This window comes from Ciona intestinalis, unplaced genomic scaffold, assembly GCF_000224145.3.
Source record: "Ciona intestinalis unplaced genomic scaffold, KH HT001136.1, whole genome shotgun sequence".
Taxonomy (NCBI): Eukaryota; Metazoa; Chordata; class Ascidiacea; order Phlebobranchia; family Cionidae; genus Ciona; species Ciona intestinalis.
In genome coordinates, this window is record NW_004191457.1 from 17,751 (window position 1) to 34,493 (window position 16,743).

The following is a 16,743-nucleotide window of genomic DNA, read 5'->3' on the forward strand; positions in this document are numbered from 1 at the left end:
CCCTCGATATGTAAGCACGCGTCGTGTCCATTTAAGCAGAACCGAGTGATTTCGCTTCCCGTTGCGTCTATCGTTACAACTCCGTAAAAAAACTCAGTCAACCCAAACGTTGCCAAATGTTAGACAATTAAGCTTAAGATATATCTCCGCCGTAGGTGTTGGTGACCACTGGGACGGTTTTCAATTAAAACAAGTCGCTTGGGATTTGACGTAATAAGCCGGCTGTCGCACAGACGGCCATGTGATATATTAAACGACATTATGACATCACAGATGGCGCAGCAGGTGTAACATGTTGCAGCATTTTAATAAAATAGGCACCATACCGTTGTAAACTACATTCTTTTATTAACTGATTACCAAATCAACATTTAGCAAGTTTTGTGTTACACTGTCTATCCTTTTACCAATGATAATAAATCATGACGCAAAAAATAGTTTTATTGTAAAAATCATGTTGTTGGTTTATGCTTTTTTACGAATGCTTTGTTGTCGGTTGATTTAGATTGCAATACCCTTACCTGACAAACACGTTTGTAAACAAGTGCTTATAGCAGGCCATTAAAGTGGATTTATCATTTTACATAACTATAATTATAATTGTAAAGTGTCAGATACAAATGATTTGTAACCATCAAACATACATTCGGTATGTAAGTTAAATATCGAGTTATTATTTAAAAGCGGAAACATCGGTGACCGAATGTCGACGTCACGCGTCAATTCCCTGCAAGCGACACGCGAGTGCTGCGATTATACCTTTGTCATGTTGTCTTTAACAATGACTCTTGTTTGGTCAGGATGTATACGGCCACAACAATGACACAATTATAATTGCAAATGGAAGTTGTAAAAATGAAATAATTGCAGTTAATTGCTCTCTCCTTCTGGTTTTGGTGCAATTACCTTAACATTAGTTGACTCCTGACCACGCCTTATAATGATATATCGCAGTACCCCGGTGCAACTTCAGTAGAATATGCTAATTCACGTATTGTAATTTGCAATCGGATTATGTTTCTATTAAGATGCCGCATGCTGAGTTTAATACATAGAGAGTCCGGATATATGTTTATAATAAGACGATTATCGACCAGTGCCAATATCCTACTTTACATACATTCAATACAAAATCACCATATTAAATCCCCCAACTTGGGACGTAGCTTTGGGAAAGTGGACGGTTTCCGTACTTGGATTACGTCAGTGATTTCCGCACCATAACAACGAATGTAGATTCCCACACTTAATAGTCGCCGAGAGCTCATGAATATTGTCTGTAGTTCAGTAATTTAGCTAATGGCTCATATTAAAGCACACCAAAAAGCGTTTCGGGTTACTGCGTCCACAAACCGTAGCTCACGTGACTCAAAAGGTTGGACAAACACCGACTCGATAACTAACCGCTAATAAACCTTATGTCATCTCGGTAGTAAGTGTTAACAGTCTTCAAATCCATCAATCATTTGAAATGCAAACTCACCAGAAGGCCGCTCGACATTAGAGTGAATAAGTAAATACTGGATATCTTTAACCATAGTGCACAGTCTCAATCAAGTTGTCAAATAGTGTACCTTTGAGTTACGGCACACGACGGTACACCTTGCTTGAGTGAGCGTATATAATGAAGGGTGCTGGAGCGTGGGGTATTAACTGCGGATAATAATGGCGCGTGTGATAAGTTTGCGGTTGCCACAGGTGGCTCCAATGTTGATAACCAAGACAAAATCAATTATGGCGTAATAAAGTCCGCTGCCATGTTGACGCACCTGTAAAAAGAAACCGCATGTCGCAATATTTATGAAGTTTATCGTAACGACACAATATCAATAGCCACCCTAACATTTATTTGCAGGTTCAGTCAACCAGTCAGGTTCTTGAGCAGTGGTGGCACAACTAGATTGTTCTCATTGCCATCTTGTTTTAAATAACATACGTTATTGTTTTAAAAAAAACATTGAAACATGCTTTAGTAACAAGAAACTCAGTTTGTGTAGGTATTAACTACAAGGACGAGCGTAAACATGAAACTTGCAATTGACCAACTTTCTTTTGCTTTACAGAGGCAGTTACCACCTACCTGCGATTGTAAACTAGGCTCATAAAATGTGAACAAGATTGTTTCGACAAACTGTGAACTATGACGTAACAGTAATTGACCTCGTGTGGCTGTTCAAATTTAGTTAGTATCCTGTTTTTCGACCTTAGATAAAACTTCCAGCAGAGTTCGATTAAATGTTGGGCGAATAGTTTCGCCATATTGGCAAATCCGCTATACAAGCTTAACTCAGGTTAATCCTGTATTACCAGCACATTCCAAAGTCAGTGGGAAAGCCAGGACAGCTGTAAACCGCACAGAGCTTAACGCAAAGTGACGGTTGAGCGGAAGCAAACTTAAACTTTGATCGCAGTTTTATCAAACTGTTATTCGTTATATTCTTGCGGCCGTGGCGCTTGAAGTTGCTGGTTAAGTATAGCAAACTATCTACAGATCTAGCAGTTCATGGAACAAAGCATTTACACAAGTCAGTTTGATGTCACACTTGTATTTCGCCACACTTTCGCGCCTTTCCATCTGTTAGCTTGTGACGTCATGCAACAACAGCCGATGACCGAATCTATTGTTTCGTCACATATGTCATTCCATGGCAGAAGCGAACGCCTTATGCTCGTAAGTGCGATTAACGCATTTCGGTAGCGACGCGTGTCATCTGGCCTAAAAATTACTAATAAAAATGTTTGTTTAAATTTAGGATTCATGTTACATAATGTTATTACACAACACGAATTTTTAAATATTAAATTCACATTTGACCAAAATTTAAATAAACCTTAGTTTATTTATTTAACCTCCTTTACTCAGTTACAAAGTAGTGAGCAGAGCTGCCATTTTTCTTGCGCGAACCCGAAACAGCACTTCGGTTAAAATGTAACTTGCCACAAAATATTACAAACACGCACATTTGCTCTTTTGGATTATCAACAACCGTTGTCCTTCGTTAGCGTACTGGGTTAGAGAACGCAACAGATGTGCGAGAGAGAACCAAGAAAAAAGCGGCATTAATAAAAGAGAAGCTCGGAGGAGCAGTTATTTAAGAGACAAAGGGAGTGGGTGCGTACAAAAGAGCTGGCCAGTAAACGGTTGATGGGTTCGGTTGGCGTTTGAATTGTTTGCGGAGAGGCAGGCCCAGACTTGATTACTAATAGTAGTAGCTCGCTATAGTAGCGACGTCGCAGAACGACTCGGACATGTTGCGACACGGCCGTATTTGGAGGTCAATTGGTTACCATGAGTTTCGAGGTAGATTAACTTTCTGTACGTGGTTAGTTTATAGCAGAGTGTATAAACACAGTATTTCTATGGCTCTGGTTTATAGTAAGCAGGTTTTGGGTTAGCAATTATGCGAAAAGAGGTCATATACTAATACGTTTAATATAATATATATTTGTTTGTTGAATGTATGTTTCATCGTAATATGATTGGTGCCAGTTGCTGTAAGTAACGTAAACGTGTTTTATCTCAGATACATATTATTTAAACAATTACTATAAAATGGTTCCCCCACCTTCGTACAATGCCCACGAAACATCAGCATTCGCTGTTTTTGAGAAGCCAGTGCTAGTGAAGCCCCCAAGTCCTGTTTGTCGCCAACTATTTGGTCTTTCAGATCAATTAGAGACGAGCAGACGACTTAAAGAGGTTTTGGATTCTGAAGCTAAAAGATTTCAGTTCGCCTGGAACTTCGACGTCCGTAAAGTTCCAGCTGCGGGAAATCAGTCGCCGGATCCCGGGGCAGCTGCACCGGGCAAACCGAAGCGTTTTGAGTGGAAGTTACAACAAAGAAGTGAAGTGCCCCACTTCTACACTCGACCCTTTGCAACCCACAGGTTGGCAATGACGTCACCTCGTCTCGACCGTTCCCCGTTGAAAAAGAACCGCACCCAGAAAAGCCACCACGATAGACACCTAACAAACACTTCCTCTCCGACGCCCCTTAGTCAACGAGATGAAAACGTCTCCCGATCGATCATAAATCCATCTAAACGACTTTGCACCCCCCTTTTTACGAGCCCACCTAAGCTAACCACCGAAGCGAAGCCAGACTTGACCAGAGTTCCTGCAATGAGAATTCCCCCGATTACGCCAAGCGCCGACTCCAACAAGCCCACATGGTTAGTGACGACATGGAAAAGGCAACCGCATCGGAGCCAGTCGGGTCCATGGTCGCTTCCAACTCATTGAAGCGGCCTGCCTCTCGAAAGTTGTTCAACCTGAGCACTCCAAGTCCAAAGCGATCGCGAACTAGCAGCCGACAACCGAAAATAACAGGTAGCTACACAATCAATTAAGTGATTTTGACAACAGTGGTGGTATTCTCGGCTACCGACCAAACTAGTCGGTTTTTTTAGTCGGCTGATTAAAATTTAGTCGGTGTATTTTTACATTTAGTCGGCCGACTAAGTTTCTGTTCGTTACTCGTTACAGAGGTCGGTCGTCAAAATCTTAGTCGGGCGATTAAAAAAGCAAAATCAAATTTAGGCGGCGGCTAGTTTAGTTGCCTAGTCGGTACCCGAAAATGCCTTCCCATATGCACGTGATTTTCTCAATTAGTTATTCTCCACTTTTGTGTGGGAACCTTAACTTCCACGTCATGAACACGCACCGTTTGTAATTGTCTCGTCACTAATCCCCATTGTTCCAACACTTCCAAGGTATTGTTGCGCCAAACACAATTGTGAGAAACCTTCGTAAAATATTTATTGTGGGAAACACGAGATAAATTTGTCATTTCATATTTTAATGCAGCGCCATCGGCTAATAATAGACATATTAAGTAAATACGCCCCCCATGTTCTACTGCTTCGTTCTCATGGAGCTCACAACACCACGCACTTGATGGATGATGTGCACCCTGTGGTTTTACGATGTTTTATTGCATCGCAAGCTACAAGTGAAACTAACGTCGTTATTTCTTAACACAGACGTGATGCCACAACGAAAACTCCGTTCAACGTCGAACAACAAAAGCGAAGGCAATAAAACTGTGAACCCCATAAACTCTGCCTCTTTGCAAGCAGCCAAAGCAAGTAATTGATACGGTAAGCTTTATTTTCCTAGACAATGTGAATTATTATCATCCACTTTATGCGAGGCCAATTTTGCATAGTGTGTGCTCGACCCATAGAGCTAAGCTTATTTCCCGTTTTAGAAAATCCAACTAATCCCATCAACAGATAAGACAATGGTGTGTATTGTTGCGTCATACCGGAATACCATATAACAAAAATGACGTCACATCGCAAAACGTCGATAGTGCGTGGTATAAGGGGAAACTGCGTCACCTTTCCTACCAAAAACTTCGCGGCTTAACTACGTGGGAAAAACACACGGTGAAGCGGTTACTATACGTTTACTACATGGCAGTTAACTGGCCTTCTATTCACGTGTAACAATGGTTTAAACCGCCGTTTACAACCTCGTGTAATATGTCAATACAAACAACTAAGAAAAAAGATGGCCAGCCTGGAAAGTCTCTGTTTAAATCGACACCACCGCAGTAACAAAACGTGAAACGGGTTTCAAAATAAAGAACATTCCGAACGTGGCGACATCTGGCAGCCACCTACTCCAGTTTAACGTCTTTCCTGTCGTAGACGTGGGAACTCGGCGACACAATACAAAATTCCATGTTAAGGTCGAATTACAGCCCTTCTTGGCACCTGTATGACTTTCCTATCAGCGCCGGAAGCTCTCTGTGAGAGTGAAGTCCATTTGAATAGATAACGGTAGTTGTATTTCTTCGACATGATGCGTAACTAACGTTTTACACCATTTATACGGCGACATATTTAAATAGAGAATATATGAAAAATCATATTTGTCACAATGGAAATTTAAACTGATGCTTTGTTTAATCATAGTCTCAATTGTGACGCAACCCTCGCGTTTCTAGGTGTCACTCTCGAGACTAATAAAGGATAGGCGGTTGAACGTTCAAATATAAGCGTTGGTTAAATAATTATCCATGCGTTGAAATAGCAGAATCGATAGTTGTGGTTGTAGCGCCATTGAATCGTGAAGGGCGTACGTGCGAACACCACGTATTAAGTTTACTGTATTCTGACTCTCTCATTCTTATTCCAGAAAATAAAGTTGATCCACACAAGAATGAAACTAGAGAACTATCCAATCATATAAAGTTAAAGCTACCAAAGCAAGTTTACTGCCGACAAAACCCCAATCATGAAGCTGCTGCCGATATTCATTATTTTGCTGCTGTGTGCTTGCCGATTATCCTCGCTTAACCTGCTTTTCGTTTTCAACTATAATTACGTCATACAAACTCATAGTGACGTCACACAAAAAGTTTGCACCGATTCTGTTCTATTTTTCTATATTTTCCTTATGCGTTTTCAATATTACGTTTCTTGTTTGAAATTAAATGGATTTCAATGAAACGTTGATGGTAGTATGTGCTGACAACAATTTGACAGCTTCTAAGGAATTAAAGATTTCATGGTAAATAGTAAGCGACATGACAAATACTGAAGTGAAACGGACAGTTTGTTTCCTGAAATGATATGTCGTAGAATATCTTGGAAGTGAAAAGCGATATTTCGCAGTGTGATTAAAATCATTTGAATTCTGATGCTTATGTAAATACCCAACAGCGGAAAACAAATGAGATCGAAGTCACTCTGTCGCCGCAGAGGATATTTGTATTTCCAGTTCAAAACATTTCGATTTCCGACACTTAAACAACGAGTCTCATCTTAACAAAGACGGGTAGAACGCCACGCGGTCTGTATAGGGTATATCCCGAAAGGCTGAGGACAAATAGTTCTTCTGTTTACTTCTGTCTTCCATTCCCCCCCACAGTTGCTTAAGATACTAAAACGGTTCGTTAGCCTTTTACATTCTTAAATAAACATACTTAAACAGAAAGAGCGGCAGATGGTGTTCACATAAAACCTTCTATCGATTTAATAAACACAAATCCCGTTAAAATGAAAACAAACAATTTACCAATCCATTGCAGCGATAATGTAAATCGATAACGCCGGATCATTAACCCATAACAACGAAACCGAATATGTGACACACCACCGACCCATGGTGTGTGATACTATTACTATTTATTTACATATAGGCTACAGGATCTAAAATTGTAGATGTTAATATCAATTTGTATGAATAAAATTTAACATTTTAAACCTCAAACATATTTGCGACCGTTAACGCTGACACGTGATGTTTCTAAAATGTTGTAAAAGTTTGCAGCACAGAACTTTCTAATTTAACGAGGAACGCCGAGGGCAGAAGTTTTACAAAACAATTCATTTTGTTTATAAATAAACCCGTTTGGTGATTGTAAATCAAATAACAATGTTTACTGCGATTATGTACCACGTGATTATGCAACTCACCCGTTTATTTAGAATATGGTGTAATTAATAATTATTCATTAAAGGCATGCGTTCTCTCGCCGTCCTGTATTGATTCGCCTAATATTGCTTTAAATCTCCTAATGCTTAATGGGGTTTCAGTGTGACGGCACAGAGCATACAACCAAGTATTAAAATCAGAAACAGCTTTCGAGTTGACACATCGCAAGTTTACACAAAGAATATCGATCTGTTACGTCACCAATCAATTTTATAATAGCTGTTGAGTATAAAACGTCCATAACCCGACCGATTGTAAATTCTCCATGGCATAATGGAGGTTCTTGAGGGAAATATGTTGTCACGTAATGGGACAGAACGACTTACAATTACATGCTAAATAATTAATAACATCAAGAATGAACAGTATCATTTTAAAATTTTAAATATTAAAGCGAATCAATTTTACTGCCTTATACATTATGCAAGCTGGTGCGGGTGATACACTTACCCTGAGCCGGCATCTGGAAGTCACGAATGGCCCCGGGTAACAAACCTAAGGCTCGGACTGGCAGATGCACAGCACCAACTGCAAATCAATACAATCAAAATAAATTACTGACAACGATGATACTGTGTGGTTTCGTTACGTTCACCATTCATAGAAACGACTTTAAGTACAAACGAAATATCCGACTAGGTATAAAGGACGCTATTATTGGGAGCAGTTTGGGTTTTAATACAATTTGCTGTTGATGCCGGAAACCGCAAATAACTACCAAGGAAGCGACTGCGTGGATCCATTTACTAAAAAGCGCTGAGACGCTTTATTTCCAGCAACCGCGACATGGCAATCGAGGAAACTAGCTCGTGTCTTAACAGTATTCCTGTCCTGTCACAGTTTGTCTCGTCAACATGGACTTATCGAGGGCGAGAGCTTACCAGTGTGTTGTGAATAATATTGAGAGAAGTTTAATAGCCTTTTTGACGCGTATTAGGTAATGCAATTTTGCATAAAATTAAAGACCGCCATTGATTTGTTCACATGTTGCGACACTCAAGTAATTCTGTTGACATGATGTCTATATTTTACAGTAGACAGAACTTTTACGTGACCGATAGTAACGTACTTAAGTAGACTATCTAAACTGGCAAGTAGCCTCTCTCAGCCACCACCGAGTAGCTTTTTGAAGGCAAGTCCAAACAAGCCCATTACGGCATGTTCCAACTTGTTTCCAAACGAATTAGATTTATGGAGGTCACAAACTAAGCTAAATCAGACAAACCTAACCCAGGTTATTAAAATACATTTTTTGACACAAAAAACAAATAACATATGTTTTTTTACACTTTTTAACCTTTAACTTTGTTTTTAGGCCCAAGTTTTTCTGTAATAAAAAACATGCGTTTTCCCTACACCTACTCTGTTATTTTGGACACAAATTGAAGTTCAATTTGTCTTTTACGTAACAATGTGTCGGACCACTTGGTATTTCTATGGCTCTGTTCATAAATATAGTAAGGCAATAAAAATCTACAAAACTAATATGTGGGGGAAGACGGGAATGAAATATTTTTACATTAGCAGTATTCTAAAAAATCTACAAAACTAATATGTGGGGGAAGACGGGACTGAAATATTTTTACATTAGCAGTATTCTGCAACTTGTAGTTAACCTACCGAATTTAACCGACTGTGCTAGTATATATGCCATGTAAACCTTATGCACACATAACGTTAAACCGATATTTTTTGTTGTTTTTATGTCAGATTGAAGTCATATTGACTAGGCCTATATACTGTCTATTTTTCTCATGTTTATATCTCAGTTTTTATCACAAAACTAAAACTTGCTTTATGAGTCAAAATCAAACTGTACGAAATATTCAAGGTTGTTTTATAAATTACCTGTTTAAAATATACTGCTTCTATTTTAGCTATTTTCTTAATATTTAGAAACAGTAATCAGCTTTGGCGCGCGTTTTATAAAGTCGTGATAACACTGTCAAATAATTCCGTCACATATTTTCCTGATTATCATTAATTAAATGGGGGTCGGTAAAAAAAATAAAAAAGTCTCGTCTAAGAAATTAAGTGTCCGATCTTCCCCCACCTTACTACATATAAAATCATATTGAGCGTAGGTTTACATTTCTGTATTCATATATTTAAAATATGATATCCTTAAGTTAAAACTTGAATGAAAAATACTTCCTTTTTTACAGTAAAGTTTTGTATCGGTAACAACAGTTATTGTTAGATCAAGTATGACGCCTTTGCCATTTCAGCCACGTACAAGTCACGCCACGTAAATGATTTAAAATGTAAGTATGTAACAGTAAGCGTATATGGAGTAACATACTATCGGTATCGAGTATAACATACATATGTTTTGCATTAATGTTGTGTTGTAAATTATCCCTTATAATTGTAATTTAGTTTTAGTTGCATTGTAACTTCTAGTTACTGGTTGGTCGGATTCAAACTCATGGATTGTGTTTTCACAGCAGCTGAACTTCACAGTTCGGGAATCTAATTTACAACGACATTGTTGTGACGTCACGATATCTCCGTACGCGCGTGGTGACGTGTGCGGGGTGACAGGAACGCTATGTGATGCTCTAGCCCCACCACGTGGGGGTTGTGGTTGGGAGATTTGTTTTGATTCGACAAAAGCCCTTGGACGTTTTGAAGAGGGCCGAGGCGAGAGCGGGACAGAAAGATGACAATTTGCCCCGACTATTCCTAAAGGTTCTTGGTCAAATATTACGGCACCTTTCCACCGATTCGAACCTCGGCTACTATTCAAAGGTCTTCGAGGCCAAATAATTACAGGGTTTGACTTGGGTTTTGTATCTTCAGGGAAAATGTTTAAATCTTCGCGTTTTGGCTGCGAAATTTTTTTATCGTTAGCAACACGTTTAACGTTAGCAACAGCCTTTTGGTAGATATATTTGGAATTTTCTGAATTCGGTTTTTGCGCAGATGAACTTCGCCTTGTGCTGTGGATTCTTTGTAGTCCAACATTTCCACCTAAACTGCCAACCATCTGGGTAAACTTCGAATTTTGTTTCACTAGACGTATCACAGCTGAAAATGGAAGACAAAATTAAACAATGGAACCTTTCAGAACATCTATAATCACATAACATGTTTGAATATAAAATACACGTCCAACTTCGCATTAAAAGGCTGCATACCAAATAACTAGAACATGTTTTAATGGGACATCATGTGATCAAAAATCACAAAAAATACACCTTCAGGGTCTTGAATTTTTTTCGGCATTCCAGACATTCCAGTTGATTTTATACAGTTGGATACTTTTTGTGTGCTGATCATGTATGGAAGCTTTGAGATTCTGGTTCCTGCATAATAGTCTGGTGGCAAAAAACAGTTTCTTTGACAAGCCAATTTCTCCAAATAAGACTTTCCCTCAGCCGAAGCTTCTCTCGACGGGCTTGGGTATATTTGATTTACATCTTCTTTAGTTTCATTTGCAAAGGTTGTGGTTAACTCCACTGGAAATAGGGTTCCAAGTGAGGGCGCTGTAGAGCAGTACCGTGTGGTGGTTTCTGCTGCGCGAATTAAATTCAACGCTGTGCAATTATCTAAAACCTCTTCACCAGAATGACATCGAGACTTAGTCTGATAATATTTGGCAGCCTTCTGAAATATTAATACTGTAATTTACCAATTATTTTGAAACCAAAATTAAAGTGAAAATAAGAACAGTATTTGCAAATATAATAGCAACAAAATTTAATAATTATACTAACGAGCAAAAAAATCAAAATTTGTTTAATGATAGAAATGCTTAAATGTGATCTATTCTAAAGGTACTACAAGTTTCAAACAACAAAACAGCTTCTGAAAAAAATGCGAGTTAAAATTGCAAAAATTAAGTAAAAACGGCTGTGCGACAATGCATGGAATTTCCCGTAAAAAACTTTCACTTAAATTTCGCCATTTATAGTTTCTTAACTACTTAAAAAGGTTCAATAAAACGACACAAATGTTATGACTGGCTGTTTTTTTTATTATTTTCATTTTAGGTTTGGTTGGTTATAGGTACAAGTTGCAAAATACTATTAATAGTAGGGTAGAATACAACCCTTTGTCAGATAAAACTTTTTTGATTTTTTTTACGAGCCCCTATTTACTGATAATCAGAAAAATATGGTTACAGAATGGTTCGAAAGTATGGCCACGTATTTATAAACCACGCGTTAAGGTTATTGCTGTAAAATATTGACAAAACAAATTTTGGGTAAAAAATGCGAAAATAGTAAAGTACTTCTAATATTAGCTTCACTTAATATTTAAAATTAACAAAGTTTTTAAACTGTCCCGTCTTATGCTGTGTGTTTTCGAATTTGTAAGATTACACCTGTTGTGCGAATCCCCAAATAACTCGTGTGATTTATTATATTTTTTTGAATTGTTGTCAATTAATAAATGTATGATAGTACCGATGCGTAGTATTCCAAAAAAACGTCATGTATTTTTACTTTGGAAATTTTGGGCAATATGTGCTTAAGTGTCCCATCTTCTCCCACTATAAAATTGTTGTCCCATCATATTCCACTGTAAAAGTTTGTAGGTTTTATTGCCTTTGATACATTTGTTTTTAATTTAATAATACATATTTTAAGGATAATTTAAGTATAATATTCTAATATAACGACATGGTATAAAAAACGTTATATATTTCAAGTTTGAATATAGTAGGGTGGGAGAAGATGGGACACTTTGTTAGACGATACTTTTTTTAATTTTTCTTTTTACGGACCCTCATTTAATGATAATCAGGAAAATAAGGTTACGAATTATTTGACAGTATTATCACGACTTTATTAAACGCCCGTCAAAGCTGATTACTGTTTTTAAGTATTAAAAAAATATGTAAAATAGAAACAGTATACTTTGAACAGGTAAAAAATGCGAAATAGTAAGGTGCCATTTTTTAATGCCCGCTAAATCATAGTAAAGCCAATGATTTTTTTTAGTTTGCGTGTGCGAACGATTAAACTAGTTTTCTAGGTTCATAAAACAACCTTGAATATTTCGTACAGTTTGATTTTGTCTCATAAAACTAGTTTTAGTTTTATAAAAAAAACACTGAGATATAAGCATGAAAAAAATAGGCAGTGGTCAATATAACTTAAATTTGAGATAAAAACAACAAAAAAAGATCGGTTTAACGTTATATATATGAAGTTTACATGGCAAAGAAACTAGCACAGCCTGTTAAACTCGGTAGGTTAACTACAAGTTGCAGAATACTGCTAATGTAAATATATTTCAATTTAGAGACCCATCTTCCCCCACATAGTAGTTTTGTATGTTTTCATCGCCAAACTTTGAAAGATTTGCTTTTAATTTAGTAATTTATTCCCCAGGGGGTTTTCAACTATAAGATACTGATATAATAAAAACATAATATTTTGAAAATATATTCGAAATTTGGTCATTTGCATTTGGTGATAATTTACAAGAAGTGGATTGTGCCCAAAACAGAGTAGTAATACCGAATTTGTAGCAAAAATAAAAACTTTATCAATAGTTATAGCCAATGATCTGGTGCTACGAAAACGTAACCAACAAAAATCAAGTCCAACCACTAGTAGTAAAAGAGAAATATATTTCGCCTAAAGGGCATCGTCAGTCTCTTATTCAAATAGAATCATTCTATTCCAATTTTCGGTTAATACTAGTTCATGTACTTTTGTAGGATACATTATTTATCCATTGATGTTTGAACATTACCCATTGTCGTTCACACAGTACCAATTGTTATGCAATAATATAATGTATAGGTAACATGTTAAAAACTATAGTACTAGGGCAAGAAAAAGAATGTTTAGACTTAATTTTCAAAGCGTACAGTATCATTTCGTGTTATTTACGTATATTCCTATTTATAAATACATTTAATAATCAAAATTAACAATGATTTTAAACTGTCCCATCTTATTCCGTGTGTTTTCGAATTTGTAAAATTTCAGTTGTTGTGCGGATCGCTAAATAACTCCTCGTGTGCTCTTTTTATATATTTTTAAATTGTTGTCAATTAATAAAGGAATGATAGTACTAATTCGTGGTATTACCCAAAAATCGTCATCTATTTTGATTTTGGAAATATTTGGCAATATGTGCTTAAGAGTCCCGTCTTCCCCCATACTATATATTGGGTATTATTGTCTCAAGGGCCCCGTCTTACTCCACTTTACTATGCGTTTAACTTTTCGATTCAGCATATACATAGCTACACACTATGCTAACACAGCAAAAATGTTCAACACTTTTGTCATATTAAAATATTAATTAGGTTTTTTATTTGTTTTTTAAATTCGGTTGTACCTTTAGATTACATTTGAGCAACTTTAACTATATACAACTTTTATTTTTCGTTGGTTTATGCTCCTTTAAGAAAACAACGCACCGCATTTTCGGATCTTATTTGACGTAATTTTTCCATCTTTTCTTTACTGGTGAAAAGCGAACTTTGTTCCAACGTGAGAGCTGTACCTGGTGCAAGCCATCATAAAAATCGAACACTTTATCCTCATTATATGACATTTTACCTCTGTTGAAACAATTACCGTAACTACCTGGTGCAACGGTTGCACCCAAAACGACATTTCTTGGATAGCAGTTCCTTAACATTCCGAGTCTTCGTTGACCGTTTCGTGATCTTCTAAAGGGATATTCCACAGCAGACATTTTTATCAATTTGGCATGACATTAAAAAGCTTAAAACTAAAATTGTACTTTGTTTTATTGGTAATTATAACTTTAAATTATCCTACGAAAAACTTACGTTTTTACTCACATAGTATCAATCATCGTATGCTAATGTGTCTACTTTCCCGCTAGCTGTGTCAATCGTAAACAAAGCACCGCTGCACAGGCGAAAAGTGTATTAGGACTTACTTCTCGAGGACTTAACTGTTATAGTATAAACGTAAAATTCCCGTCACTTACGTACTTCAAGTGAGAAGTACTTTCAATTGAATAGATTCGAAAGCTGTTTGTCAGACACACGACGGCTGAGAATATAGTTAAACTTTTGAACCAATTACTCCAGATGTGGCAACTTTGTGTCTGTTTCCAAATATTACAAAACTATATACAAACTTCTGGAACAAAACGTGTTTTACGCAAACAAGATACATTATATAACTGAGACAAATTTTCGCAAATATTTATAGTATTGTGTTAACAAATGAAACATAATACAACGTAATAGAGTAGTTGATTATGAACATAAAATTCTTACAATTACAGCAAATATAGTTTTTACTATTAGCGCGGTCCACACCAGAAAGTGACGATTTTTCTGTGTGTTTCAAACGAAAAGATAACCGATAAAACATTTACGAACAAACTCACATCGTAAATGGTATTCGTTACATATTTAGGCGTATTTTTTGGAAGCACGAACGCTACTACAATCATGGCAAATAGATCGGTAACAACCGATATACTGGTACATGCGATGGATCGTTTGATAATGTTTGTTATACGATTGTTGGTATGGTTTGGAGACTGGATTGATACAGAATTCAACGACTGTGAACGTGTTTGACGATACCGGCCGATTTTTCTCCTGAGATGGTTCACAGATTGTCGGATCGGGTTTAAACGTCCTGTTAACTCTTCCCGCTCTACTGCATATGTACTGTCAACACATCTGACACTATTATATGAAGTGTCTACTTTTGATAGATTTCTCGATTGTACGGTTGGAATCATTAAGCTGATTTGCACAGAGCGGTGACGTACAAGTGGGTATATAAATAACCCTAAAATAAGTGCTTGTCCAAGTACGAGTCCAGCGGTTAATATTATAAAAGGAAGGGTGTTTTCCTGTTCATTTTGCCGCAAAACACACCCACGATTAGAAAATTCATATGCTGTCGGAAGAATAAAAAGTATACTGACGCCAACACCTGCTGTTACCATCATGCTCAGACACGCATAGCTGACGAATTTTACTGAAGTTGTGTAAAACAGTTTTACGGAAGGGTGAGAGTATAGAGTGCTTTGTCGAAGCCAAAGAAACATATAGGTTGAAATAAGACCAATGCCGTAAGCGATAATAGATGCATCCATTACAAGTTCACATACTTTTGAATTTGTGTTTTTTAAAGCAAGTACGACCCGGGTCGTAATTAATCTTGGCACAACAGATACAGCAGTAACAGCTCCAAATGCGACCATTTTAATTGGGTTATATTTTCGTGCATGTCCTCTTGTTTTACTGGATTCACGAGTAAACAAAATAAAACTGCTTGCCAGCCAAATCGACGCAACCAGTAAAATTGAATTTGTACTTTGACTGACAATCCACTCTGATTCGTAGGAAATGTTTGAAGAACTACTACTGGTAGCAATGCTTTTCTGAGCTAAAGCCATTTTCCATTAAACTGCAAATATTGTATACATTCAACTGATGTTCCTGACACTATCTAAAGAGGTATAATCATAGAATGAATCACTGCTGGCCTATTTGTTGATCAGTGGCCTTTCGGCCTAGTAACTTACGCCACAATTTGTATTACAGCTATTTTTGCACTCTAGACCGTACCTTGCAAAAAGAAGAACGTTTTCGAAGCCCGGTGATACTCCCATTATGTGCGTGTGGTTTATTGGCAAGACAGTTGAAGAGTCCAGATCACGCCTATTGGAAATGAAGTTTAAACATTAGTTTACATTTTTGCTACAAACTGGGTATTGCTATCACTTTTCGCACAACCCACTCTCATAAATTATCTCAAAGTGCAAATGACTGAATTTCGAATATATTACCATACATAATAAACAAAAGAGTTGACAAAGGCAAAAAGACGAGTAGTAATGGTTAAACAACAGTTGTTATAACACGGGAATCAGCCTAAAGAAGATTGATCCACAGATTGAAACATGATGGAAACCCCCGAAAAGAAATTCCCCAATGTTTACAGTAAACGGTTCCGAGTACACACTTATGTGACGTATTGTTTTTTTTTTCGGCGTTAAATGTTTGTGGTGTGTATTTGCTGTGGCGTTCCTCTGTATTGTTTCCGTTTTTATTCCGTTTTATGTTTGGCTTTTGTGTTGGGTTGATACGACTTGCGCTTATTTTACCTTTAAACATAATTAATCGTCGTGGCGCGAGCGCGTCATTTTCTCCTGTTTCGCTTACATTGGCATAATATCTACAGTTCTTGTTGCGCGCAGCCTATAAGGTTGAACGTTGGTGTATCTGAGTGTCGTGGTTAAAACGTTGGCGTATTTGAACATTTTGTGGCGTTTAATTGAAGTAGTTTTTATATGTTATTCAACTCTGTTATTCAAGAAATCCTATATCA

At 37.1% G+C, this 16,743-nt stretch overlaps 2 protein-coding genes and 1 long non-coding RNA gene across 3 annotated transcripts; 1 reads left to right on the top strand and 2 right to left on the bottom strand.

The window, feature by feature from the left end:
• The first annotated feature begins 3,257 nt into the window (after nucleotides 1-3,257).
• LOC100184781 lies at nucleotides 3,258-6,459 on the top strand. Its single transcript, XR_717689.3, has 3 exons — nucleotides 3,258-4,330; nucleotides 4,984-5,100; nucleotides 6,146-6,459. It is a non-coding gene; the product is annotated as an uncharacterized LOC100184781 (long non-coding RNA).
• Nucleotides 6,460-9,709: 3,250 nt separating this feature from the next.
• Nucleotides 9,710-14,438, bottom strand: LOC108950889. Its single transcript, XM_018817136.2, has 4 exons — nucleotides 13,975-14,438; nucleotides 13,833-13,918; nucleotides 10,648-11,056; nucleotides 9,710-10,477 (listed from the first exon to the last, which is right to left on the bottom strand). The coding sequence occupies exons 1-4, from the start codon at nucleotides 14,111-14,113 to the stop codon at nucleotides 9,810-9,812; spliced, it is 1,302 nt and encodes a 433-aa protein (XP_018672681.1). The 5' UTR covers nucleotides 14,114-14,438; the 3' UTR covers nucleotides 9,710-9,809.
• Nucleotides 14,439-14,527: 89 nt separating this feature from the next.
• LOC100179381 lies at nucleotides 14,528-16,737 on the bottom strand. The gene has a single exon (XM_002120868.4). The coding sequence runs from the start codon at nucleotides 15,806-15,808 to the stop codon at nucleotides 14,696-14,698; it is 1,113 nt and encodes a 370-aa protein (XP_002120904.1). The 5' UTR covers nucleotides 15,809-16,737; the 3' UTR covers nucleotides 14,528-14,695.
• Between the last annotated feature and the right edge of the window lie 6 nt (nucleotides 16,738-16,743).

Excerpts from the sequence above, each read along its gene's own strand:
- LOC108950889 (XM_018817136.2), bottom strand. The coding sequence starts at position 14,113 with ATGTCTGCTGTGGAATATCCCTTTAGAAGATCACGAAACGGTCAACGA. Across the intron at positions 11,057-13,832 it reads AAATAAGATCCGAAAATGCG|AAGGCTGCCAAATATTATCA; the intron begins GTGCGTTGTTTT and ends TTAATATTTCAG. Across the intron at positions 10,478-10,647 it reads AAAAATTCAAGACCCTGAAG|CTGTGATACGTCTAGTGAAA; the intron begins GTGTATTTTTTG and ends TTCCATTTTCAG.
- LOC100179381 (XM_002120868.4), bottom strand. The coding sequence starts at position 15,808 with ATGGCTTTAGCTCAGAAAAGCATTGCTACCAGTAGTAGTTCTTCAAAC.